Source organism: Desmodus rotundus, chromosome 7 (assembly GCF_022682495.2).
Source record: "Desmodus rotundus isolate HL8 chromosome 7, HLdesRot8A.1, whole genome shotgun sequence".
Taxonomy (NCBI): Eukaryota; Metazoa; Chordata; class Mammalia; order Chiroptera; family Phyllostomidae; genus Desmodus; species Desmodus rotundus.
Window position 1 is genome coordinate 5,633,542 of NC_071393.1, and position 24,997 is coordinate 5,658,538.

Below are 24,997 nucleotides of genomic sequence, written 5' to 3' on the forward strand. Positions count from 1 at the left end.
GACTCTAAAAGAATCAGGAACAAGAACCAGATTCTGATTCCAAATATGACCAGACTAGGGAAGCAGTCTTTCTGCCACTAACTGTGGCAGAAAAAGGCCTCAGGTCCCCACAGATCTGACACTTCCCACGTGGGCAGCTGAGGGGGAAAAACCTACACCAGCAATGGAACAGGGCTGAGAGCGGGGTACAGACAGTGAGCTGGCCCTGCAGGCCCCTCAGGTGCATAGTCCCCCCAAAACTCAGTGATCAAGGTACATATTTTAATGCAGTATTTTAAATCCTAAAACACAAAAAATCCATGATAAGCAAAATATTAACGGTGCTGTGCTGAGTCATGTTAAGGTCTGATGCAAAGGGAAAATCAGTAATAGTGATCTGTCAGTATTTAAAATGGTAACATTTTTTTCATCATGCTTTAATTTAAACTTTTATAAATATTTCATTAAAACATTATTTACTAAATTAATTTTTTGAAGCCCCACTAAATTTTGTGCCCAAAGCCTCATCTCACCCTAGTCCTAGAGCTGAAGAGCATTTTAAAACTTAATGATGGGGAATAAACAATTGAAATAGTAACATCAAAACCTATACTGAATATTGCATTTTTGTACACAAAAACCAAAATGCAACAACCCCATTATGAAATTTCAAACAACATTAAGGATTTAGAACACAGAACATGGGTTAAAAACTGAGAGGCCAGCACAAGGTAAGAGCGAGCAAAGGAATGCGACCACGAAACGGAGAGGGAAAGGCTGCCGCCACCGTGGGGTGAGGCTCGGGGAGTGCGGCCAGCTCCAGGTGGGCCTTCTGTGGGCTCAGCTCTGCGGGCCCGGGGTGAGCCCTCAGTGTCCCAACAAAAGGAGCAAGCAAGCCAGTCAGGGTCCCCCCACATAGAGCCTCCAGAACGACAAAGTGGGACCTTGTGAAAAGGAGCGGGAACTGTTTCTCCCCCAGTGATTAGTTTTAAAGGGTGAAGCACTCACTGCACTCAAGCATGTGACCAAATAATCACCAGCTATGTACTTGGTATGTGCTAGCTCCATAGGGCATAACAAAATAAATATACTTGAACTTGAACAAGGGGAAGCCTGGCTAGAGAAAAAGAAAAATATGACTTGAATGCAAGCCCACATTCACGTCTGAGGCCAGCCGTGGCAGAGCCCTTCCTGGTGGTCCTGGGGCCTGTTGCACACAGTGGATGCCTGGCCCTCTGTCCCCATCATATGAAGACACGCACAATGAATCTTCTGTTACCAGGGACGAACCTTGTGTCCCCGCTTTCCAACACCCCAGACCAGTTCTTCTGCCTGCAAATCCAGGAGTGGCCCCAGAGTTCACATATAAGATGTTAAAAATACAGGAAATCGGGAATGGAGGGGGGAATAATTTTCATTCCATTTTGCCATAAATTTAAAGTTGCTAAAAAAAAGTCTATTGATTAAACAAGTCCAGAACCCACCTTTAATTGACTTATCGTTGAAGTAATCTTCCAGCCCTGGGCTCCCCTGAGTGTCAAACAAACTCTGATTTACTACAGACACAGTGAGAATCTCTTCTGTGGACATTTCCATCAATTCGTCTTCACCGTCCAAACTTGACAAGCCAATCAAGTCATTATTGTTAAATAAGCTTGCTCGAATTTTCTCGATTTTGGCTCGGGACCTTATCTGTGTGAACAAAGTGCAGAGTCAGGCCTGGGGCAGAGAGCGACCCCTCCTTCAACAGGAGTGACCTAGGCTTCCAGTCTGCCTTCCCCGGAACCCGCTCCGTGTCCTCAGCCAGCATGGGGATAGCGGCCCTTCAGGGAAGGTGTCTCCCACCCACCGACAGTGGTCACCTTCAGGGAAACAACCCAACTAGAAATCTGTTGCTAAACCCTAGCCAGGTCTGTGGCTTTACCCCAAAACCCAAGGGACAAAGCCTTGGCAGGCACAGAGAAGTCCCCAGGAAGAGGGCAGCTGGGTTACAGAAGCGATGCTAGGGAGGAGACTGAGCTCTGGGCCTGTGAGCCCTTTCCAGAGCCAGCGAGGCCGCGCAAACACTGTTCGCGGCACCTCCCCTCCGCACCCAGCAAGGGGAGGACAGTCTTCCTTGGACCCTGAGTCTCGTCACACAGGGGAGCAGGGAGTCACAGGACACAGGATTTCCAAGCGAGGAGGCCCAAGAAACAGATGGGATCTTGAAGTGAAAACGTGACCCAGCCACATGTGTAAAACCTGAAACTCAGAATCACCTGGAACACTGGCAAGATCTGCTCTCACACCGCTCACATTGCTCCTGTGGTGGCTATATTTTTTTCTTTTTTAAAAAAAGATTTTATTTTATTTTTTAGAGAGATGGGAAGGGAGGGAGAAAGAGAGGGAGAGAAACACTGATGTAAGAGAAACACCGATCAGTTACACCCCGACTGGGAATGAACCTGCAACCCAGGCGTGTGCCCTGACTGGGGATGGAACCAGTGACCTTTCACTTTGTGGGACAATGCCCAACCGCTGAGCCACACCGGTCAGGGAATGTGATAGCAATGTTTATAAGCCCCTCAGAAAGATCCCCGTGGGGCCTGAGTTGGAATGCACTTGATAGAGTCCATTCACCAGGGAAGGTCAGCCCCTGGGCCCCTCTGCCTCCTTCCCACTCAGCAATCAACTACATGTACTTCCTGACACCAGACTTGATAGCACTCCTGTAGCTGTGACCCCAAACTTAGACAATCAGCAAGACAAATCATTGCTGTTTCCACCAGCTGCCTCAGGGGGCCCCTCAGTGCACTAGTGTCACCTGTTAGGTAACCCTAGGAAGAACAGTGGAAGGCCGAGAGAGGCGTGATGGCGTCAGAGCGCTCATGATTTGAGTGGCTGCCGAGGTGTGAGAGCTGTTACCTCCACGACCGCAAAGCCTTTGATGGGGCGCGCTGCGAGGGGCTGGGTATCCAGGGACGTGGCTGTGTACATGGAGCCCATGTCCAATACTGAGGCTGTCTCTACGTTGTCCAGCGGCTCCCCCAGGCTGCCAAGGCTGCCCAGGCTGCCGGTGCTGCACAGGGAGATGTCCAGGCTCTCCTGGCTGGACACCACGTGGGGCTCCAACAAGCCAGGAGGTATGGGCAGCTCGAGGCCTGCGGGCAGCAGATCCACAGACAGGTCGCTGACTGTCTGTGAGATGCCCTGGGAGCTGCAGATGGAGGCCTGACTGGTGGAGGCGGATGCGCTGATGCTCATGGCCGGGGTCAGGCTGCTGGACGTGCTGACCTCCAGGCTGTCTGTGCTGGGGAAGCCAAGGGTCTTCTCGGGCTCGGCTTTCCCATCACTGCCCTCAGCCTTGTCTTTTGGCTTCTTAGGGTCTTCGTCCTGCAGAGGAATGTAGATCTCATCTTTGAAGACCCCACCATGAGCATTGCAGGCCTTGCGGATGGCACTTCTGACGATGCCCTCGTCTAGATGGGTGGGAATTCCCGAGATCACCAGCAAGCGGCTGTGGGCGGTGGGGCCGACCAGGGCCTGGCAGGCATCAGCGATGGCGTCGCTCGTTACACCCAGGCCCTGCGGGTCCTTCCTGGTGAGGTGCCGGAGAATGATGAGCAAGGTGAGAGCACGGTGGAACCACAGCATGTCCTCAGGCTTGCCGCCCCCGATGCTGAGCATGGCAGAGTCAGAGTCCACAGAGCGGGAGGACTGGCGCTTCCCGGAGGAGGAGGCCTTTTCCCGCTTCATCTTGACTTTCTTCCTCTTGGACAGGAGGCTGGGGCTCTGTGGGGTCTGTCCTGGAGAGGATGAGGAGGAGGAGGACGAATCACTGAGGTTTGGGGCGGTCGTTGAGGTCACTCCGCTGGCCGAGACACTCATGTTTGTGGGCAGGGTCACTTCTGCCACCGCCAGGCAACCTTCCATGAGTGCATGAAAGTACGTGGAGAACCTGCCCTGGTCGGTGGCCGCCGCTGTCCCCAAGCCTCCACAGGTGCTGCCCGAGACCCAGCTCTGGGTCTCCTCGTCGTACAGCTTATGGAGCTCGGACTGCAGGGCCATCAGCATGGCCAGACAGGGGTTCAGCTGGAGCGCGATGGACGAGGACAGGCCGGCAGGGTGCTTCCTCTGCTCCAAGGCGTGCACTGTGCGCAGCAGCTCTGCCAGGAGGTGGAAAACGAGCTCCTTCACACAGGCCGCCATGTCTGTGGTCCACAGGAAGTTTCCTGAAGCAAACACAAAGCAATAACCACATACAGAGCACTTAGTACGGGCTAGGCACTGTTGTAAGCACTTCCGCGGACTCAGCCCTCACAGCAACCCTGTCAGACAAGTAATGCAGTATTCACCCCACCTTGCAGGTGGAGACACAGAGGCTCAAAGAGCTGAAGGACTTGCCCAAGGTCACAGCCCCTAGAGGGAGAGTGGGGCAGGCTGGCTCCAGAGCCTATGGCTGTAACCCCTGGGGCACACAACGCAAGGGGCTGGCTTCTGTAGCTGAGGCCGAAAATCATGATTTCCTTTCTCGTCAGGTTATCAAAGCCCACTGGTGGCAAGTCCCTAGAACAATGTTTTCTGAGCCATAGGATGCTCACTACTGGGGACACACAACCCAGTTTCACACACAGCCCAGAAACACACACACACTGAAGAGTCACTCCTTCTTACATCTTCTTTCAGGCCCGGTTTTGTCAGTGAGAAAGCCTTACTTGGAGCTGTATGTTCTACACAGAGAGTGGGTCACAGACCCAAAGTCTTTGAGAAGCAATGGTATTCAGCCAGAATTTCATAACACTAACTATTTATCTTTTTATTTTTATAGTTATCTTCTCATTATGTATGGCAAAGGACACTAATTTTCCATTTAAAGTAACAACATAATGTTTTCTTAAAAATTAAATGTAAGTTTAAAAAAGAAGAAAGGAAGAAACTGTTATAACAACAATTAAATAAATGCTGAGAGGCACAGTCTGCAGACATGGCAGGCACCACAGAGGTGGCAGGAGAGTGACTGAAGTCCGGGAAATACTGTCTAGAATGACATGCATCACACATCTGTACCAAGGTCCCCTCCATGCCGGAGGTGAATCTCACATTCAGAGAGCCATGCGGCAGGTCGTGGGTCCGAGGGCCGGGTCTGGGTGACCTACCACGCATCTGCAGGTGAGCCCCTCACTGACAGAGGAGTGGACGGAGCTGCCTGCCCTCGGGGTGCTGCTGTTTGATCTTTCTAACTGCAGAGAAACTCATGGGTCTCATAGGGCGTGGGCACGCACACAGGACGAGGGCCAGTGGGCTGCAGGGCCAGGCCCTCGGGGCACGTGTTTCCTCCTCCACTGTCCTCCCTCTGCCATCTGACATTCATGTGGCAGGACAGCCGTGGGGAGAATTCTCCACCCAAACTGCAAATGGCTGGCCCCTGAGCTGAGACCACTGACATCTTGTTCTCACAGAGAACTGTCCCCTGCTCACCGCCCCCGCTCCATGCCAAGTGTGTTCTACAGAATTTAAACTGGCTGTCAACCTTCAAGAACTGGGGGATTCACATCAGTATCGGGATTTCTGGCTTTTCTTTAAATAAGAAGCACTGACACCTGGCAGCACTGGGGCAGCATTCTGAGGCAGCATGAGGGGCAGGGGGGGAGGGTGGGTTCTGCCTCACAGAGGCCCCGCCCACTTTCCTCCTTTATTTCTCAGTTACATCATCTGCTTGACCCCTGGGGGCATCTGAGTTTGCAACTTTTTCCTTCCCTCCAACATTTTATTATGAGAGCATCTAAACACATAGGAAAACAAAAGACAGGGTAGACACGAGCATGTCCACCAGTACCATCTTACTGCATCTTCTCTACTACACATCTCTCCCCCTGCCCCTCCGCTCACCCAGGCACCCACTCTAGTTTATTTCCTAATGAGGTACAGACAGAAGTATGTTTTACCCCTAAACACTTAAGAAGATACATCATTAATTAAAGTTTAATATTATTCAGAGTATTCTGAGGTAGATTTACATATGGTAAATGAACAATTCTTAAGTTTACTAATCCATTAGTTTTGCCAAAATGCACCCCCTTTAGCCCTTCAGGAGCCATGAAGTCGTGGTGCCCGACTCTGCCGTGTCCTGCACTCCCCTGCCTCTCACTTCATAGCACCTCTCCCCTCTGATGTCACAACACGGCACGTACTTCTGTTTAAAGGGTGATGAAACTCACCACCCTTTCATGGTTAGCTGCCACCTCCGAAAACAACGGAAATCCCTTGCTGATCATGGATGTGGAAGCCGATGCTACCCTTTACACTCAGCTCCCCAAGCCCACGTCAAACGGCAGAAACCCAACGGGAGGCTGTGTCCGCCTGGGCTGCCTGTGGTGACCCCTGCGCCCATCCCGCAGCTCCTTCAGCGGGCCCTGAGACAGCTGCCCCCAGACCCCACCCGGAGGGAGGGCAGCCTCACCCAGCAGCTCTACCACTTGCAGGAGGACGGACGTTGGGATGGTGTCAGGCTCATCTTCGGATTTCCCTTCACCACCCTCTGACTTCCAGGACAGCAGCTGCTCTGCGAAGGCCATGGCCAGTGGGAACTCCAGGGGCAGAGAATGCAACACCAGCACAGCTCCGGGAGGTGGGGACACTCCTAGAAGAAGGGACCAGCGGATAGCTTGTGACTGGCAGCACCTGATCAAAATAAGCCTGAGAAAAAGACCTCCCAGGTGTCTGAGGAGAAACAGGGCCAGAAAGGCTGGCTACTCATCTGCTTAAGGCTGGAGCAGTTGGGGACATCCCTCCGAGGAGTCCACTTGTCAGTGAGGCAACAGGACAAATGACAGCAACGGGAACAGGGAAGGGGATACAGTCCCCAGTCAGTCAGGCACCACTCAGCCTGATGACCCGGCATGGGAGCAGTAAGTCAGGGTTGAAAGACGCGTCATGGGAGCACCCCAGCTTGGCAGAGAGCTAATCAGCCCCTTGGCGGGGCTGCAGTCCCGTAAGAGCGTTATGTCTACGATGGGTTTACAGAGTGAGTTACCAGGACCTTGCGCTCTGGTTCTCCTCTGTTATCTTCTGTCACCACCGTGGCCTGAGTCGGGCCCACGCTGCCTCCAGTGCACTGCACCCACGCCCCACGAGAGCACTGGCAGACACATGCTGGGAACCAGGGTCCTGGCCAAGTCAGGAGCACCCTGTTGACCGGCCTGCACTGTGGGGTGAGTGTTTACATGGGAATGTTTACTCGGGAATGATAGGTAAGACAGACCCGCTGTGCTTAATAAAAAGTTGTGAAAACAGCTGGTGTAGGCAAAGCACTACGAGAAAACAGACCCTAATAAAAAGATGATAAAGTTATTTAGCGATGACCAAATCCTTAAGGAACACCCTTTCATTTCATTCCTACAGATGTAATGGGGTATGGAGAGGCCAAGGCCCATTACGTGGGCTGAAAGTTCCAGTATATCTTACAAGTGTCGCTAGCAAATACGTGTCTGTCTTTTCTTGTCGAACGCACCATGAAAGTGTAGCAAGCCCTTAAACTAGGTTTTCCTTTCCTCTGCGTGCTTGCTGAGGAGCAGTCGCTGGGTGTGGCACATGCACAGACCTCAGCGACAGCTTCAGGATTTACGGAGACCGAGCCCTCAGAGAGTCTCAACCATGGACACTGGGGAGACGAGACCAACCAGACGAGACCAACATGGTGCAGGGTCCTGCTCAGAGGGCCGTTCACCACTTAAGTGGGGAACAGCCCTTCATGGAGGCCCATGCCCCAGGTCACCACATTCTACCCAAGAGATGGGTTTTAACGAGAACTCGAGGAAGGGCAGGTGGCATTATTCCAGGTAAATGGTGAGACTGCTCTGTCTGGTCACAGGTGTCCCAGCCCACACTGAGGAAGGAAAGGGAATCCCCCCACATAGCCTGGGCAGCACCTGCCAGGCCTTCCCAGGCGGGAGAGGGAACTCTTTTAATCTCCTGCATTTAAAATATGCTGCCCCAAGCAGTGTTGCTCTTTACTGATAGGATGCTGGAACACAGCAAAGTACCAGGTGTGACATCCCTTATACGGTTAAGAAGAATGAAAGCACAGAAAGACTTCAAGCTGTTCTCATTACCATGAGCTCAAACTCACCCAGTTTGATGTGGACCTTGTCTGTGGACAGGATCACAGAAGGGTACTGGTTGGTGGTGGGGGGAGGTGTGAGCCCCGTGTTGGCGGGAGACGCGTCCCGTGGGTAACAGACGGCCTCGATGAGGTTTAGCTGGCCATTTCGCTTCACTTTGTGGCCAAGTCCGTAAACAAGCACTCGCGCCCACGGCGCCTTGTACAGAGAGGAGCTGAGGAGGAGAGACAGAAGTGAGGGGAGCCCCCCATGCACACAGGGAGTGTCAACAGATTCTTTGTCGTGAGAAGGAGGGAAAGTGAGAACTCATTCCCACCACATTTCAGAAGGTCTGATTTCTAAAACATGATGGAACTATAAATTATTTTCAAATAGATTACGGAACAAAGAGAAGAAAACAATTTGTGTTTTTCTTTGTCAGTTCCCCCAGAATCCATTTTACTTTTCTTTCCTGATCACCATCTGGGGAACCCGCAACTTACTCTTTGCGGAATCCAGACTGACTTTCTTTGCAAGATACAACGACAAAAGCCGCCCCAGGGAAATTAACATCCATGCTGACTTTGGACTCGGAGATTGGAAACTCTTCGGAGGGGAACTGCTCTGGTGCTGTCTGCAGGGAGACATTGAACAAGAAAAGCACAGACTAAACACAGGAGGCCTCTTCATCTTTCCGGCTTCGAGGCAAAGGACTGAGCCAACCAGATTCAGGAGGACAAGAAAGCTGTTGTGAGGAAGGACAGTTCAGATGGGATGGGGCAGTCAGAGACAGGAGATCAGTGTGGGGTTTGGGGGGTGGGTGGGGGTGAGCCTGGGGGGCGGACAGAAAGTCACTTCTCACAAGCACAGAAGACATCCAGTGAAAAACCGGAACCCAGCCCAGGGATATTAGAGCTTCAGACTTCTACCTGCAGGAAAGAGCAGATCTGTTTCGTCAGCTCCAACAGGCTCTCCTCGCCCTGGTGCAGGGTCCGTGTGATGGCCACGCTGAGCCACTCTCGCACTGTGTGGGAGCTGCCCTGGTAGAAGAGGTCCGTGGCCGAGCAGTTCTGGGAATGGACGCAGTGCTGCAGAGACTGGGCCAGGAGGATCGAGCTGGAGCTGATGGTGCCATCTGCGGACAGGAAAGGAACCAAAGTTTACTGGAACCACGGCAGCCACTGGCTGCGCGATTTTAAGTAACAGTGAACAGACTGTCCAGATACCCGGATGGGCTAGTTTGGACTTAAGGTCTAGGATAGCAGATAACAGACATTACCAACTTGATCCTGAGTGGGAGGGGGGGGGATTCAGGAAATCGGTGCTTTTTAAATTTTGTTTTCTTTTAAGCAGCTAAACTATTTCCTAAAATAAAATCTGAAGTGGAGCTGCTTCGGCGCACGGCTTCCAAGAGCCTGCCTGATCTGCTGGGCTGCTCCGGCCCACCCCAAGCTGCACTGGGGAACCGCTGGGGTGGCTCAGAGTGGCGTTTGTAAAGCAAGTGTTAGGTGATTATGTCAAAGCTGCTTCCACAAACACTTTGGAGCTTTCCAGGTAAGTTCTGGAACCCCTAAGTTCTTGGGGTGGGCCAGTGGACCCCAGGTGCTGAGATGCACTGGTGGAGGTATACCTCGCAGACTGGCTGGGACTCCACAGCTCTGAGATGTCCTTTAGGCTAAGAGTGCCACCTGTCCCCTCACCTCTTGCGCTCATGCTAGTGGCTGGGAGGTCAAGGGAAGCAGCCTGAAGGCTGAGGTGCCCAAGGAAGACAGAACCCCTCAGTCTTGGACTGGGATACGCAGATTCATCACAGCATTCTCCAGGGCAGCCAAGCCACAGCGGCAGCCCTCACTGGCCCACTGAAACAGCTCGGCCTGAAGTCCCAATGAATTGAAAGGTCTGCTTCGGAGGATAACAGGAACATATTCCCTTCTTTACAATGTCATACAGAACGTCTGTGGCAACAGCACAGCGACTAGATTTCATAAATACTGACTTTTCCTTGATCCACAATTAGTTTGGGAAGTTCAGTGAATGCTCACTAGATTCATGACTAAAGTAAGTGATGTCCTTGCATTTTTCAGAGAGTGAGAAAGCACTGCCAAGGCCCCCATGGTTCTGGAGTGCGGTTCTCTGTACTAGTCTAAAGGTGCTCTGAGATCCCCTGCCCCTCCGTGGACAGCGAGTACACCGAGCCCCACCCCAGCCTGCGGCCTGGCTCCCTCAGGGCTATCCCTCCCTGTGCTGACTTCTGTTGTGCCAGCAGCAAAAGCCAAGCTTTACCTGGGAGGGGAGGAGCGAGGAGCTGATTGGACAGCAGCTGCAGGTGCTCCAGGGTGATGTCGCGGATGGCAGGGATGTGGAAGAGGCGAGTAAACAAGTGTGGCAGCTTGGGGGCGAAGATATTGAGCAGTGCCATGCGGCAGTACAGCCTGGCCAGTGCAGCCTCACACCGCAACAGCTCCCTGCAAGGGACAAAGCAGGGGGATCCCTAAGCATCTATGCCCAGCCCCACGCCGGACTGGGCCGCAGGCCTCCAGAGAGAAAGGACCACATCTCAGGCTTCTCTTCCGGTCCCAGGTTCTGTCCTCCAAGTTTGTCACTTGCGTTTAGGCAAAAAAGGTACATTTAGTTATGTTTGATTTTCCTCAACTCAAAAGTCACTGTCAAAGCAGCAATGAAAATGTATGTCCACACAAAAGCTTACACGTGTGTGCTCACAGCAATGTTATTCACAGCGACAAGAAGTGGGAACCACCCAGGCGGCCGTCAGCTGAGTTCCGGTGAACGTGCACCATTAAGCACTGAGCAGCCATGAAAAGGAACGAAGCCCTGACACATGTTACAATGTGGGTGGACCCCGAGAACACGATGCTGAGAGAGAGAAGCCTGACACTGGGGCCACGTGTTGATGATTCTATCTGCAGAGATTGTCCAGAATTAGGCAAACCTATGGACACAGAAAATAGACTGGTGGTTGACCAAGGGGACGGGAGAATGGAAACTGACCACTAGTGGGTATGGTGTTTCTTCTTGTGTGACAAGTTAAACCTGACTGTGGCGATGGCTGCAGAACTTTGTGAAGATACAAAAACCATTGACTTGTCTACTTTAAATAAGAATGTAAATTATATCTCAATAAAGATATTATAAAAAATTCACTGTGGGCATTTTTAAGGTGATGAATTTATGAAGTAATTGCATGCTCCTTGAATAAAAGCTCATTGCACCTCTTGGTAAAGAATCTAATCCACCTAATACCAAGCAGAGAGGGTGCTCCCTGTATTTTACTAGCCAGTCACCACAATTAAAAATTCTCCTGGTATTAAGCACTTCAACTTAACAGGCAAGTTAGAAGCAGCCCTAATGTTTCTTTAAAGTCTAGGTTTAAAACCCACTTGGAGCCAACAGGGGTCAGTTGATATTGCCTATGACCCAAACCAAGTTCAGTGCTGGTCTACCATGACTCAGATTGGGAGTAAAATTAAAGAAATGACCACCCACCACGTAACACCTGATGAGTATGCACAGCTATGAAGTGAAGGTAAAAAAGAAAGCAGCGAAGATGCTGCATTTTGGGTGATTTCCTTCTCATCTCCTCCAATTTGAAATATTCTTGTGCTGGAATCTAAAAGATACTGACTTCACCTGTCTCCTCCCTCCTCAGAAGCCCACGTGCTGATTGCACTAGCCCAGCTCCTGGGATCAGGGCAGCAAGGCCTAAGAGATCTGAACGGGAAAGCTGAAAGCCCTAGAAGTTTAAAAAAAAAAAAAAAAAAAAAAAGAGCGGAAAGCCCGTTTAGACTCTCCACAGCTGCTGAAGTTGCCAGGACAAAGCTGGAAAGAGATGGTTCTGTGGCCACAGGAAGCCCAGCTTGGCCCCTTTGCTGATGAGCCCTTGGTGTGCCGAAGCTCTCTCTCAGGCCCATGGGAGTGTGTCAGACAGAGTACCTCTGACGGAAATCTGCATGAGGACCAGAAATCCAGTCCCTGTAGCGATCAAGCAAAACTATGGCATGTTTCACATTTCCCCCAATGCCGAGACCACCGCACTGATACTGAGAATAGATGTCCTACATCTGTAGTCTGACTATAACCCTACAAAGCACTTTCTTGCCTTTTCTCTCAGTTGCTAGTCAATAGCCCATAGGTTTCATCTATTGGAGACGTTTGCTAAAAATGCGACGGAAGGACTTATTAAATAAAGCTTCAAAGCTTTCAACAGCGTCATGATGATATTCAAGCACATATGTTTGGGGACTCTTTTCAACAGATACAGGGTGGGGCAAACGTAGGTTTACAGTTGTGAGTACACAGAACAGAGTTTGTTCTTGTATTATTATTTAGTGATTATTGTCTTATTTTTCACATGAACGATGTGAGCCAGCGCCCAGATCAGGCACTGGGGGTTCTAGCAAAGAATCGGACAAAGTATCTGCTTTTAAGAAGTTTACATTCTAGGGGGAGGAGACACACAATAAACAGATTTGAAAAATAACAACAAGCAAGAATATCAGGTGCTGGAAGAGAGGTAAAATGCAGTGCTATGACAACGTCTGACAGCATGCTGACATCAGATTAAAGAGCGAGGCGAGGCCTTTTGGAAAGGTGACACACTCACTGAGATCCGAATGCGCCAGCCACGCACAGTTCCGGGCAAAGCATTCCAGGAGAGGAACAGCAGAGACGCTGAGGGGGATGCAAGCTCGGGGTGTGAGAGCCTCAGAAAGGCCCGCACTGCTGACGGGGCCACGCTAGAAAAGCCGAGACTTTGGGGCTCACGCAGGGTTTCGTGAGCCAGGTTATGGGTTTGAATTCTACACCAAGGGGAATGGGAAGTCACGGGAAGGTTTGAATTAAAGGATGGAGGTGAAGGATCTGATTTATGTTTTGAAAAGATCACTCTGGCTGTTGTAGGGAGAAGAGGGAGCTGAGGCCTAGATTGGGGGCAGGGTGGCAGAAATGGAGACAAGCAGATGGACTGGGGATGTGTTCTGGAGGAAGAGTTGCTAGCAGATTCCAGAAGATGGTGAAGGAAAAGGACGACTCATGGAGCCCTTCAGAGACCAGTCTCAGAGGGCAAGACCAGTAAAAGAGGAGTTTGGGGAAAGTCCAGATTCCACTCCTCTGCTGCATTTTAGGTGCCTACGAGATTATCTGTGAGCAAAGCGTCCACAAAACCCTTCCCTCGACTGCCTAAGAACTGACTTTGGTCAACTTGTTTTTACCTCTGTTCTTCTGACAACCGGGCCAAAGCAGAGTACCAGCAATATTAGCAGGTACACAGCTTGTGGTCAACATGACTCCCACATGGAAAGTGGCATCTGGACTCAGGGGCCTGAAAGGACATTCTTGACGTGGAGCCAGAGCTCCGAGACTTTCTGGAGTATGGACTCTGGTTGGAATGCCTAAAGTTTGTGCCTGTGGAGCTGTCACAGAAGATACTGGCTTCTATCTGGGACGTGGGGTTGCTCAGCCACCACGTGAGTAGTGCCCACTGTCCATCCCTCACATCTGGGCTGTCACTTGGGTGGGTGGGCTCAGGGGACAGCCCTTCAACTTCTGTGTGGACAACTATGACAATTCCTGCTGAAAACACAAGTATGATATTTCCCTGTGGCACTCCAGGCTTCTCGTTCTGTATCTTTCTAAGTGAAGCCAATGCCAAGCGTGGCCTACTCTGCTTTTGTGAACCTGACTGTCGTGCTGAACTTCAGACCGTCCAAGTGGGGTGACACACTGTCTGCGTGGAGATGGCAGGGAGGTGCTGGGCACATGTTCCTGGAGTTATGGGAGGTCTAAGCTGGAGTCATCAGTAAGTCGGTTCAAAACTGACAGGTGAGAAACTGTGATGCCAATGGATGGGCAGCATAAACAATAGTTTATGAAGGGGGATTTTGCCACATCTTTAGGTTTTAACCCACTGAGAGCAGGTGTGTGTTCCTCTAGACACCCCCACGCCCCCGCACATTGCTAGGCACAAAGCAGGCACTCAAGGAACGCTTCCATAGCTTGGCAGAGAGACGAGCTGGCCGCTACACAGCCTGGACACCCTCTTAGCTATCTCTTGGCTTGCTTTACTCTTCACAACTTTTCCACACGCTTCAAATCTCCAGCCACCCCTCAACCCCTCCAACTCACAGCAGAGTGCCATGGCACAGGCCAGGTCATACTACTGACTCGGTCACAGCTTTCTTCCCAGTTCCTGCCACTGTGCTCTTGTCTGTGCTGGCTGCCGTCTAACTCCTAGCTTTGAAGGAACACTTTCTTGTCAAGGATGAATGGCACACGTGGTAAAGTAGAGTAAGAGGATTTCTGTGACTCAATAGAAAGAGAGCTCAATTTTACCTGTGAATTTGAAGGTTGGTGTTGTCCAGTGTGACCAGCCCGTTGGTGGCGGTCCTTCGGTAGCCTGCTGGGGGCCTTTCCAACATATCAATGGGATACCAGTATCGTACCAGCACACCCTCACTCCGGAGGTATGTTTCTACCTGCACCAATTCATTCACCTGCAACAGTAAAAGGAAATGTCTACTTGTGTTTCTGCACTGACTTTACCCCTCCAGTTTTAAAATACACACACACACGTATATGTATTATATATATGTTTATATATAGCAATACATATTCAATATATTTATAATATGCAAATATCCATATACTTTAATATTGCATGCAATGACATATTAATATTAATATACTCTATTAATGTATATTAACATATTAATGTACTATAGGATATATGTCTTATATGCAATATATTAATATACATTTTCAATACATATTTTAATATAAAATATATAAAGTTTTATACTTGCACGGCGCTGACAAGCTAAAAGTTCAAAGACTTCTGGTTAGTATTGTACTGATAGTTTGTTTAGTTTTTTCATACCAATTGACAAACTTTTGCTGGTAAAATAAAGAATGTGAACGTAATTATGAGTTGGAAATTTAAAAAGAACAGAGCTGTGTTTCAGTAACAGTTCACCACACGCTGCGGCCAGGTAAATTTTCTGTTCACCGCTGTGATGTTACTAGCTTTGTAAAAGTGGGACATCTGTCTGAGAGCTCTGTTTTATTGCGAGGGAAATGAAAACAAAAAGGAAGCTCATGCACATGCATTCTGGATTCAAACACCAATATAATTTTTGCTTTGGGGTTATTATTAAAACAGAGGGAATCAAACTACTTGAGAAATAACAATTATTACTCTAACAAAATTTCTTATTTTTCTTGTTTTCACTTTCATACGTTTTCATTGCTGAAAAGTATTGTTAGTTATATATTTTCTGATAATTAGACTAAGAAGTTTTTTCCAGAAGGTAGTATAATAGAATTTTCTACTTGAAAGCTCACCTTGGTAAACCTCTAGTAAACAGCCTCTCTTAAAAACGGAATGATTTAAATTAACTTCTGGTCAAATGGGGTCTGTTGAAAATGTAAAACTTTCCATTTCCAATCATTAATAGTACGTACCATTATATGCATCTCTATCTAGACACAAGAGTTTATCTATGTGGGGACAACACTTCTTTACCAGGGACTCTTAGGTTTAAAGCACACATTATTTCATCAGTTTTTCTTGCACGAGAAACGCTGGAAATGCGAGCGCGGGCGTGCCACCATAGGATCATGTAGGTGTGGCTTTCAAACAGGACCTCGTTTTTAAAAGAAACCTTCAGCTTTGCCCTCACGCATTCCCTTCTGTTCCTTCTCCCCTGCCCCAAATCCCTGCTGAGCCCCGAAAGGGCCCCCAAAATGAAGAAGAAAACAGCAATCTACACTTACTTTATACACAGGGAAATTGAGACTAAGAGACCAGTGAAATGATGTGATCAAAATCACGAAACTGTTCCTTTGATTTGTGTCTGTAGCAATCGTGACAATGACAGATCATCCACTCATCAAGGACAGCAGGAGAATTTTTCCTTGGAACTTGGGTAGACAGAACGCAGGGACAGCGTGAACATGGCTGACAGAAAAGAATGGCAGACGGGGATCTGAAGGAGCTGACCGCGCTGAGAGTGAACAGCTTATGACCCGTCAGGGCTCATCTCAGGAAAGCCATCTGGCATGACAGCACTTAGCTTGGTTTCTCCACCGCTAGTGTGAAGAGTAATCCACCTGCGTGATCACTTTTCACGGTCCTTGGAGTCTGGACATGAAAGCCCCAGTGCAGAGGAAGGGCTGTGCACTCACCGAATCCACATCTAAGACGACTCCATGCAGCCCGAAGGTTTTCAGCATCCCGCGGATGGCGAACTTGGGCAGAGCAGTTCCCACGGTGCTGCTGGCTATGTTGTTGCTGTCCGGAGAGCGGGTCACTACCGTGAGGCCTGGAGGGGGGGGCGGGGGGAAGAAAGGTGTGTTCAGGAACAAGTACCATTGCCATCTTGGCACTCTCCCTGTTAGGTCTGAAGTAGCTGTACAGCATTTTGCAATACCCTCAGTTTAGTTAGAAGCGAAAAGGAACACAGCTTGGTCTGGGACATAATACAACAAAATGTCGTGAACTTTCAAAATTCAACAAGAAAAAGAAGCCAATTAAAAATGGGCAAAGGATTTGAATAAACATTTCTCTAAAAAGAAATGGAAAGATGCACAGGAGAAGATACACAACATCACTAGTCACTAGGGAAATGCAAGACAAAGCCACAGTGAGACGCCACTTCACACCCCCGGAAGGCTGTAATCAGACAGACAGACAACAGTGAGGGCTGACCAGGGTGCGGAGACATTAGAACACCCGTGTGTTGCTGGTGGGAATATAAAATGGTGCGATCACTTTGGGAAATAATCTCGCATTTCCTCAAAAAGTTAAACATAAGCTGCCATATGACCCAGCAACTCCGTCTCTACATACAGAAATGAAAGCACATGCCCACGTAAAATCTCATACACAAATGTTCACAGAGCCATTATTCACGACAGCCGGAAGGTAGGAACAGCCCAAGTGCTATTAACTGATGAATGGATAAACAAAATGGGGTATTAGCCATATAATAAAATATTATTTTGCCATAAAAAGGAATGAAGTACCAATATGTGCTACAACATGGATGAAACTTGAAAAATTATACTCTGTGAGAGGCCAGGCACAAAAGACCACATGTTGTATGATTTCATTTATATAAACTGGCCAGAACGGGCAAATCTACAGAGACAGAAACTAGATTAATAGTTGCCAGAGGCCAAAAGGAGAGAGCAATGGGGAGTGGTGAGGGTACAGAATTTCTTTCTGGGAGATGAAAATGTTCTTCAGTCGGAGGCAATGGTTCGATGATTGTGCAACTTTGTGAATATACTAAAAACTGCTAAACTGTATGCTTTAAAAGGGTAAATTCTATGGTATACGAATTAGATCTCAAATAAAAAGAAATGAAGAAAAGTAAATATATATTCCTGCCCCTGCCCATGTTTGGATACTTTTGTGAAGGTAATGAATGTTTTTAAGTTCTCTTTTTTGTGCTTTCATTTCCTCAAAATGTGTGATAGATTTTTTAATCAAAAGAATCAACTCATTCTAGGAAAATCCTAAAGACACAGTACAACCACAGAGCCCCGGTTTGTTAGCTCAGCAGCCAGGACTGGCCCTGAGAGGCCTTCCCTGGAACCCTGCGCCCGCCCCACTTCTCTCTCTGTACACTGCCCTGGCTCGCCCTTTGTGTGCTGCTGAGCCCTGGGAATGTGCAGGGGGCCACCCGAGGCCAGACAAGTGTCTACTGTGCCCACCGGGAAGCTTTAGGGCTTCACGTGGGAGAGCTGGGAAGAGGTCATGTCACTCAGAGTAAGGAGAGTCACCGTAGGAGAGCCACCGGCTGCTCCGCTCAAGCTCACACTTAGGAAAACCCTACTTCTCATTTCACAGGACATTTCATAGGAGAAGTAAGGAGGAAAGCAAAACCTTTTCGAACTTTATCAATTGTGAACTTGTTTGCTTCATCTTTGATGTCTTCAATGGTGGGAAGGTAAAGGTCTCGCGGGATGCCACCGTTCTCCTCATACAGGAACTCAACTGTCTGTCGGGCAATATCCACCATGCCTAAAAAACAGAACAGCACAGTAACTCCCCGCAGAGCACACGATCCGCAGGCCAGCCAGGGCACCAAAGTACACCTGGAACAGAGGGCGAGGAACCTCTCAAATGCTGGGGGGGGGGGGGGGGGGCGGGGAATACGGAGCCTTGTGGGGACGGCAGTTACGCAATATCCAACAAGTTAACGTGCTCAGTGCCTCACTTCTAGGAATCTCTCCCGTCTCTCCCACAGAAACACAAGCACGAGTGTGCAATGAACACTCTGCAGCACTGCTAATAGAAAATACTCATCGATACAGAATGGTTAAAAATGATACGTTAGTATGCAGTCATTTCATTTTAGTTAAATCAAAATAACAAACTGTAGGACAAATGGAGAGTAAGAAGAAAGTGAGGGTAATGTTTATTTTTTCCCCTCCCTTATACATTTTTGTACTGTTTGATTTTTACTACGATAAACACATGTTGCTTAGTCAAGAGAGACAGAAACCTACACAGCTCCTGTCCAGTACTGAAATCTCCTCTGTTCTCCCATCCCGGGGGAGAACACATCATTACATTCAATAGCAACAGCCACTATTGTTGAATGAACCAAGTAAACAAACGTCCGAAGCCCTGAGGACAACTGCCCTACGGGGAGGGCAGAGGGGTGGGGCACGACACCTCCCTTTGCTCCACACTGCTCAGGAGGTTGTGGGTGAAAGAGCAGGTACTGACAGCATCTGCTTTTAAACAAGGCTTATTGCCCTCACATGCATCCACCATCACTTGGTTTGCGGTCCTTTATTTGCTGTAAGGAAAAGGCACAGCGGCTATCCAAGCACAGTTTAGAAGGGGGCTGGAATGCGAGAAGGAAGCTTAGAGAGAGAAGGGTCAGACAGAATAAACAAGAAATGGGGCCTAATAGTAGATTATAGAAAAATAACCTTTGCCCCATTTTCCAAAGGACTGGAGAGGAGGAGGAAAAAATACTCTGCAGTCTGCTCAGCAGGAACCCGGGAACTGGGGACAGTGCCAGATTAAACAGGAACAGCCCAGAGGAGATTTCATTAACCTTCGTGAGTTGCCCCTCACGGAGGTGGTCCTTTGGGCACCACGGGCCATCTCCCTGGCCTCCTTCGGCTTTTGCCACTGCTACATTGAAGGATATTGTGTTGGGAAGGGAAATGTTTTACATTTAAATTAATATAGTTCAGCTGCCTGGCCGTGGTCACACGGATGGATCCCAAGAGAACTCCTGGGCAAGATGTATGTCAGGGGTCGCAGGAGCTTCCGGGCAGGAGCTCTGGTCCTGCAGCCGCCTTTGGGTAACCACATTTTCTGCTGTGCTGACTATACTTCCCCTCCTCTGAACTGGGAGCAGAGGAGGAGAAGGCATACTTGGCCACAGACATTCAGGATGGCTCCAGGAACAAACGGTGAAAGAAAAACCCTAATTTAAGCAGAACCCACGTGGAAATAAAGGCACAGCAGCCAATGGTCATATATGAGAGCTTTCCACGTACGTACTATGAGCTGTAAAGTCTCTCTCCCACCTTTTCACTCTCTCCCAAAGCAGTAAGAAGCACCAGGCTCCCTGAACAAATAGTGCTTCCTTTTTCTAAACTTAACCCTGTGGTTGCTGAATTAGAGGTAGGTCTCAGCTTAAACACCACGTTGGTAGAGGAGCCATGCTGGACTGGGCTGCCCTGGGCACCTACGCTGTGGCTTCAGGATCTGCCCTTATTTCGGTGCCATCTGTTGTTTCCTTACTGGCTACCCACTAGGACATAATCTCTGAGAGAAGGGAGCATCTCGATCTTCTTCACAGAAGATTCCTTATTCCCTAGCCCAGGGCCTGGAGCTGGGAGGCACATGTCACATGCATGGACAAATAAGTGAATAAATCGATGACAATAAAAATGCAACAGTAACAAAGCCCTCCTTGCTCGGAAAACCAATGACCGGCCTTGCTGCTTCCAGCCAGCAGCAAGGAATCTGGCATTACACTTACTACGTGAAAGACCTCCGAACACCAGCTCAGATTTCTTCTGTAGTCTAATATAACACGAAAAGGGTACATCTTTCCAATGTTGAGAATGAAGGAGGAATAACAAATTATCTTTTTATCTATAGGACCTACTATATCACATTATCTAGCTCCTTTGCTTAAAATCCCCAGTGGCTTCCTGTTTTACTTAGAATAAAATCCAAAGTCCCGCCAAGGCTGCCACTGTTCCCTGCTCCCTCACAGCTCATTTCCTGTTGCCCCTCCCTCACCTTGTCCTCTTCAGCTCCAAGCGCCCAGCCTTATCGCCCTTCCCTCCTGTTCCCTCCCACTCCCCTGTTCACTCCCACCCAAAGACCTTTCTAACATTGCTCCCTCTGCCTGAAACTCTTCAGAGAGAAGAGGAGAGTATAAATGACCTGCCCTGGAATCCAGACCCGCAGCTGAAACAGAGCTCCCACGAGAGCAGGAAGCAGTCCCACTGTGTCACAGGGTCTGTGAGTATTCCTGCGGGTTTAGTGTAAACGGGACCTTGCCACTGTCACAGGCCTAAGCTCGGGGGCTAGAAAGCATGGAAAACACACACTCGCTTGCTCACACTCTGTCTCTGATTAGTCCTGGCACCAATGAGAAAAAGGAACTACTCATCTACCTCTGGAAATCAGAGACTCAGCATAGAAGCTGGCCAAGAAAAATAAAAGTCTCCTGGTGGCTTTTCTGTTTATTTGGTCCCAGTCTCGGGACAGAAGTTAAAAGAGGAGAAAGACTGCTAACACGGGGATAACAAACTTTTTGCACTGTCTCTGATGGCCGCCATGACAATGGAAAACCAAACCAATGCTCCACGGAAGGGCAGCTGTGCCTGCTGGGAAGAGGCCTTTTTGCTTCTCAAAAAGCATGTGTTTCGCAAAGTGAGGAAAAGCCTTAACACAGAATCAGCCATCTGCACTTAAGATTCAGTAATGATCCACTGTCTGGGGTCAAATTCTGCATCATTCTTTGCTAGAGGAAACCATAGCCAGTGGGAGAAAAAAGATCTCACCATCATTAATCACTGTGACATTTAGAACTGTATTAATGGAATACCTACTATGTGCCAGGCACTGTTTTTAGGAGCTTTATCTGCATTACCTTATTTCTTTCTCATGTACATGTGAGGTGGTTACCATTACTGACTCCATTTTAAAGGTAAGGAAAGTCCAGAAAGGTTAAATCAGCTTCCCAAGGTCACGCATCTGGTAGAGAGCACTGCTGCGACTTCAGAGCCCAAGTTAGTAACCGCTAGGGCACCCAGCTGCCTCGTATAGCCAGGCCAGATTCACTTTAGTAGCCCATCAACCGAAAAATCACTGAGTTAAACTGACAAGGAGAGAAAAACCTGGCAATGAAGGCCAAGACCACAGAGTTCAGTAAAGGCACAGGGAGAAGACACTGTGAGGTCTAGCCCAAGTTTACGTGAGCCCCTCTTTCCTGAGTTACATACTGAGTGTCCCCTAAACGCATCTCTTTAAACCATGAAGTGAGCTCCTTAGGAAAACACAAAGCACCAGACCTAATTGTAAAGCGCCCTTTATCTGGTCCAGGCCCGATTTCCGCTCTGCTTCATTGCGGAAGCGCCTCCGGATAGTAGGAAAAACCTTGGTCTCCCAGGCTTTCACCAGCAGGGCGTAGTGGTCCTCCTGGAAGAAGGCAAACTCGTGGTCAGAGAGTGCGCCTGGTGCATCAGTCCAGCCCTAACTACCAGCTCTTGCCCCTGAGGTCCTCACCCTCACGTGCCAATGACACAGACACACCGTGTGGACCACACTGAAGACACTTCACTGCCAAGGAGGCAACACTAGACTGGGGCGGTCTCTTCCTTCCCTCTAAAGCCAAATTTACTGCTGCATTACTATCAAAGTACTTCATTTCTCCAACATCTGGACTGTATTGGCAAAAGGGCCCAAAAGATATATTGCTACTGATGTGTGGCTTAGAAAAACAAACACTCCAGAGTCACTGCTGAAGCCCAGTGTCATTATTCCAAGTGCACCAATTCCAGCCTTGCACACTCAGATCAAAATCATTCCTCATGGCTCATCCTGGGCACCAGGAAGCTAAGTGGATGCTGCAGGTCTCTTACCTGTGGGATGTCGTCATCGTCATCGTCATCACTTTCGTCATCTGCAAGGGGAGGCGGGTGGGGGTCTGGGCCAGAGGTGATGAAATTCTCATAGCTGAGTTCTACTTTGTAGTGACAGGAAGTGTCACTGTCGTACTCTGTAACAAAGCACAATGACAGTGACTTCCACCCCAGAGCAGGCTGGAAACATCTTGAACTTCTCACCTGGGACAAACCTGATTCTCCTCATTTACATGACAAAAAGACTCCCAAAACTTGGAAGGATTTTCAAGTGCAGAGCCAAGGAATAACTAATTATTTATAATTACCCCGAATCCTACAATAGGTTTTATGGCTATAATTAAACTTAGAGAACAATCTGGAAAGTTCTTCATCATAAGAATTAAACATACTTAAGACAGTTTGCAAACCAGTATCCCAAGGGCCCAATGTGGCTTGCAGGCATCTTTAGTTTGAAAAACTCAGTTTTATTCATTTTGATTATGAAATTTTTTGAAAAATAGAAGCCTTTATAGTGCACACCTATATACCTACCACCTAGATTCCACGATTACATTTTATTATTCTTTTATGACCTCAGTTTTAAAACAATTCAAATGAGAGATTAACATTTTAAAATGAGGAGATTTCACATAAAATACTGGGATTTTTATCTCTAACAAAAATGGATGATCTTTCAGGCTTGCACTTCCACACGGCCACATTCCATGTGGCACTGGGTGGTGGCAGACCTCCTGTATGTGGGGGATGTGCTTTCCAGTCTTCCACGTTTCCTTTCAGTGGGCCAGTTATCCTGTTCCCCACGAGCACCTGAGCAAGCCCAAGTTAAATGGACTTCTGAAACTAACAGCATTCACATTCCCAGGATGCAGTGGGGGGCCTGGGAGGAGGCAGCTTACGTTGCTGAGCGGTGGCCACGGCCGCAATCCGGCATGGTGGCCCGTGAGTGCCCGGGTCTGATGCAATACTGGTGCCAGCATCGTTGTCGCTGTCAGATGCCATGGCGAAGGGCAGGGCCTCAAAGTTAGCGCTGATCTCCTCTGCCAGGTCAGTGCACAGGTCGGCGGCATTGCGATGGGCCTGCCCTTCAGCATAAGCGAACGGGCGGGAGCCAAAGTTAGCTCGAGTCTTGGTGTTCTGGAAAGGAGAGCAAATAAAGGATTTGAAAGGACTTAGGCTTGCTTATTTATTTTAACACCATGAGGTGACCTTCACTAAATGTCAGAACATGACAATGGCCCCATCTCTGGGATGGCACGGACACTAGGCTGAGGGGCAGATGTAACTGTACACCGGTGCTCAGAGCACTGTGCAAGCCGGCCCTACCTACCTGCACCTCACACTCTCTCGCTCTTCTAACTCAACGACCTTTTGTGTTTCCGACACCGTTTCTTTCTCCTTGAAGCCACTGTACATGCTGTTGCCTTCACCTGGAACATATTTTCTTCCAATCTGGCCTAGTTAAGACCAGTAAATATTCTAGACCTGGCTCAAATATCACTTCCTCAGGGCAATGAGGACATAATCAGATGTGCTTGGTACTTGCTTTCATAAAGTCTGTGATTGTCCAACATAGTGCAATGGTTAGTTTTATGCATCAGCTTGTCTGGCTGGCTATGCGGTGCCCGATTAGACATTACTTCTGGACATGTCTGTGAGGGAGTTTCCGGATGAGACTACATTTGAATTGGTGGACTTAGTACTAAGTATCAATAGATTTCCCCCCTTCCGATGTGGCTGAGCATCACCCAAATTACTAAGGAGAATTTGTTTTCCAACCCAGTATGAAAACCTGCCTTTTTCTGAATGTGAACCACAGGCCACATCCCACCAGAGACGTCCTCGAGATACGGTGTGAGGCGCTGGCCGCAGTATGTGAAGTACACCCGGCCCTTGGCGGGCTGCCCTGGAGGAGGCGGAGTCCCCTCGGTTCTCTCCCAGCCAATTCCTGCCACGTCACCTATGGCAGAAAATAGGAAAGAAACGCACTATTTTTCCCTTTTCCTATTAAATAAACTTCCAAATTGCAATTAGTGTGATGAGGCCACATATCATTGACTATCTTTTTTTAAAATTTATTTGTGAAAAAGACATGAGGTAATGTATTGTATTTAAATAAACATACAGTAACACTAGAAGTAAACAATTTTAAAAAGAAAATGTCTAGAAAAAGAAAAATGCCTAGTGTCTGAGTTAAGTTAGTTACCATAATTACACATTAAATTTAACCTTTATTTTCCTGGCAGCCCAAGACAAAAAAGGAAAACACTGAGTATGATTTATTTTTTAAGATTTTATTTATTTACTTTTAGAGAGAGGGGAAGGGAAGGAGAAAGAAAGGGAAACATTGATTGGTTGACTCTCACACACCTGCAGCTGGGACCTGGCCCAGCAACCCAGGCCTGTGCCCTGACTGGGAATCAAACTGGTGACCTTTCGGTTTGCAGGCTGGTGCTCAATCCACTGAGCCATACCAGGGAGGGCTGGGTATGATGTTTTTTAAATGGAGAAATATAAGGTTTTTTTCTTTTGACACATGTAAGATTACTAATGGCATAAAGTAAAAGGGTAGTATTTCCCCAATAAATTTGTAGAAGGCTTAGGAATGTTCTTAAAAATGTAAGTTAAGTCTCAGCCCACAATGTAACCTGAAGGGATACCATTACGGCATGTAGGCCCCCCCACTTACATGTATTCAAGGTGCTGTTACAGGAAGCTAAGATAACAGAAGCCCTGCTCCTTCCTCACGAGACAATTGGATACCTGGGCAGAGCTTAGGGACCCAAGAGGAGCAT

The 24,997-nt window shown here is 48.5% G+C and overlaps 1 protein-coding gene across 5 annotated transcripts in view; it reads right to left on the reverse strand.

Annotated features, from left to right (window-relative positions):
• HECTD4 (HECT domain E3 ubiquitin protein ligase 4) overlaps nt 1–24,997 on the reverse strand; it is a 152,092-nt gene that overhangs the window by 14,824 nt on the left and 112,271 nt on the right. For all 5 annotated transcript variants that reach the window (XM_024567078.3, XM_024567080.4, XM_024567077.4 and 2 more), the window contains exons 49-62: nt 23,999–24,162; nt 23,102–23,339; nt 22,203–22,339; nt 21,633–21,759; nt 17,962–18,099; nt 16,257–16,393; nt 14,406–14,566; nt 10,341–10,522; nt 8,987–9,192; nt 8,561–8,691; nt 8,087–8,292; nt 6,419–6,598; nt 2,884–4,190; nt 1,464–1,671 (exon numbers count right to left, since the gene is read on the reverse strand). In XM_024567078.3, coding sequence (XP_024422846.3) covers nt 1,464–1,671; nt 2,884–4,190; nt 6,419–6,598; nt 8,087–8,292; nt 8,561–8,691; nt 8,987–9,192; nt 10,341–10,522; nt 14,406–14,566; nt 16,257–16,393; nt 17,962–18,099; nt 21,633–21,759; nt 22,203–22,339; nt 23,102–23,339; nt 23,999–24,162 — 3,522 coding nt within the window. The remainder of the gene's footprint in view (nt 1–1,463; nt 1,672–2,883; nt 4,191–6,418; nt 6,599–8,086; nt 8,293–8,560; nt 8,692–8,986; nt 9,193–10,340; nt 10,523–14,405; nt 14,567–16,256; nt 16,394–17,961; nt 18,100–21,632; nt 21,760–22,202; nt 22,340–23,101; nt 23,340–23,998; nt 24,163–24,997) is intronic.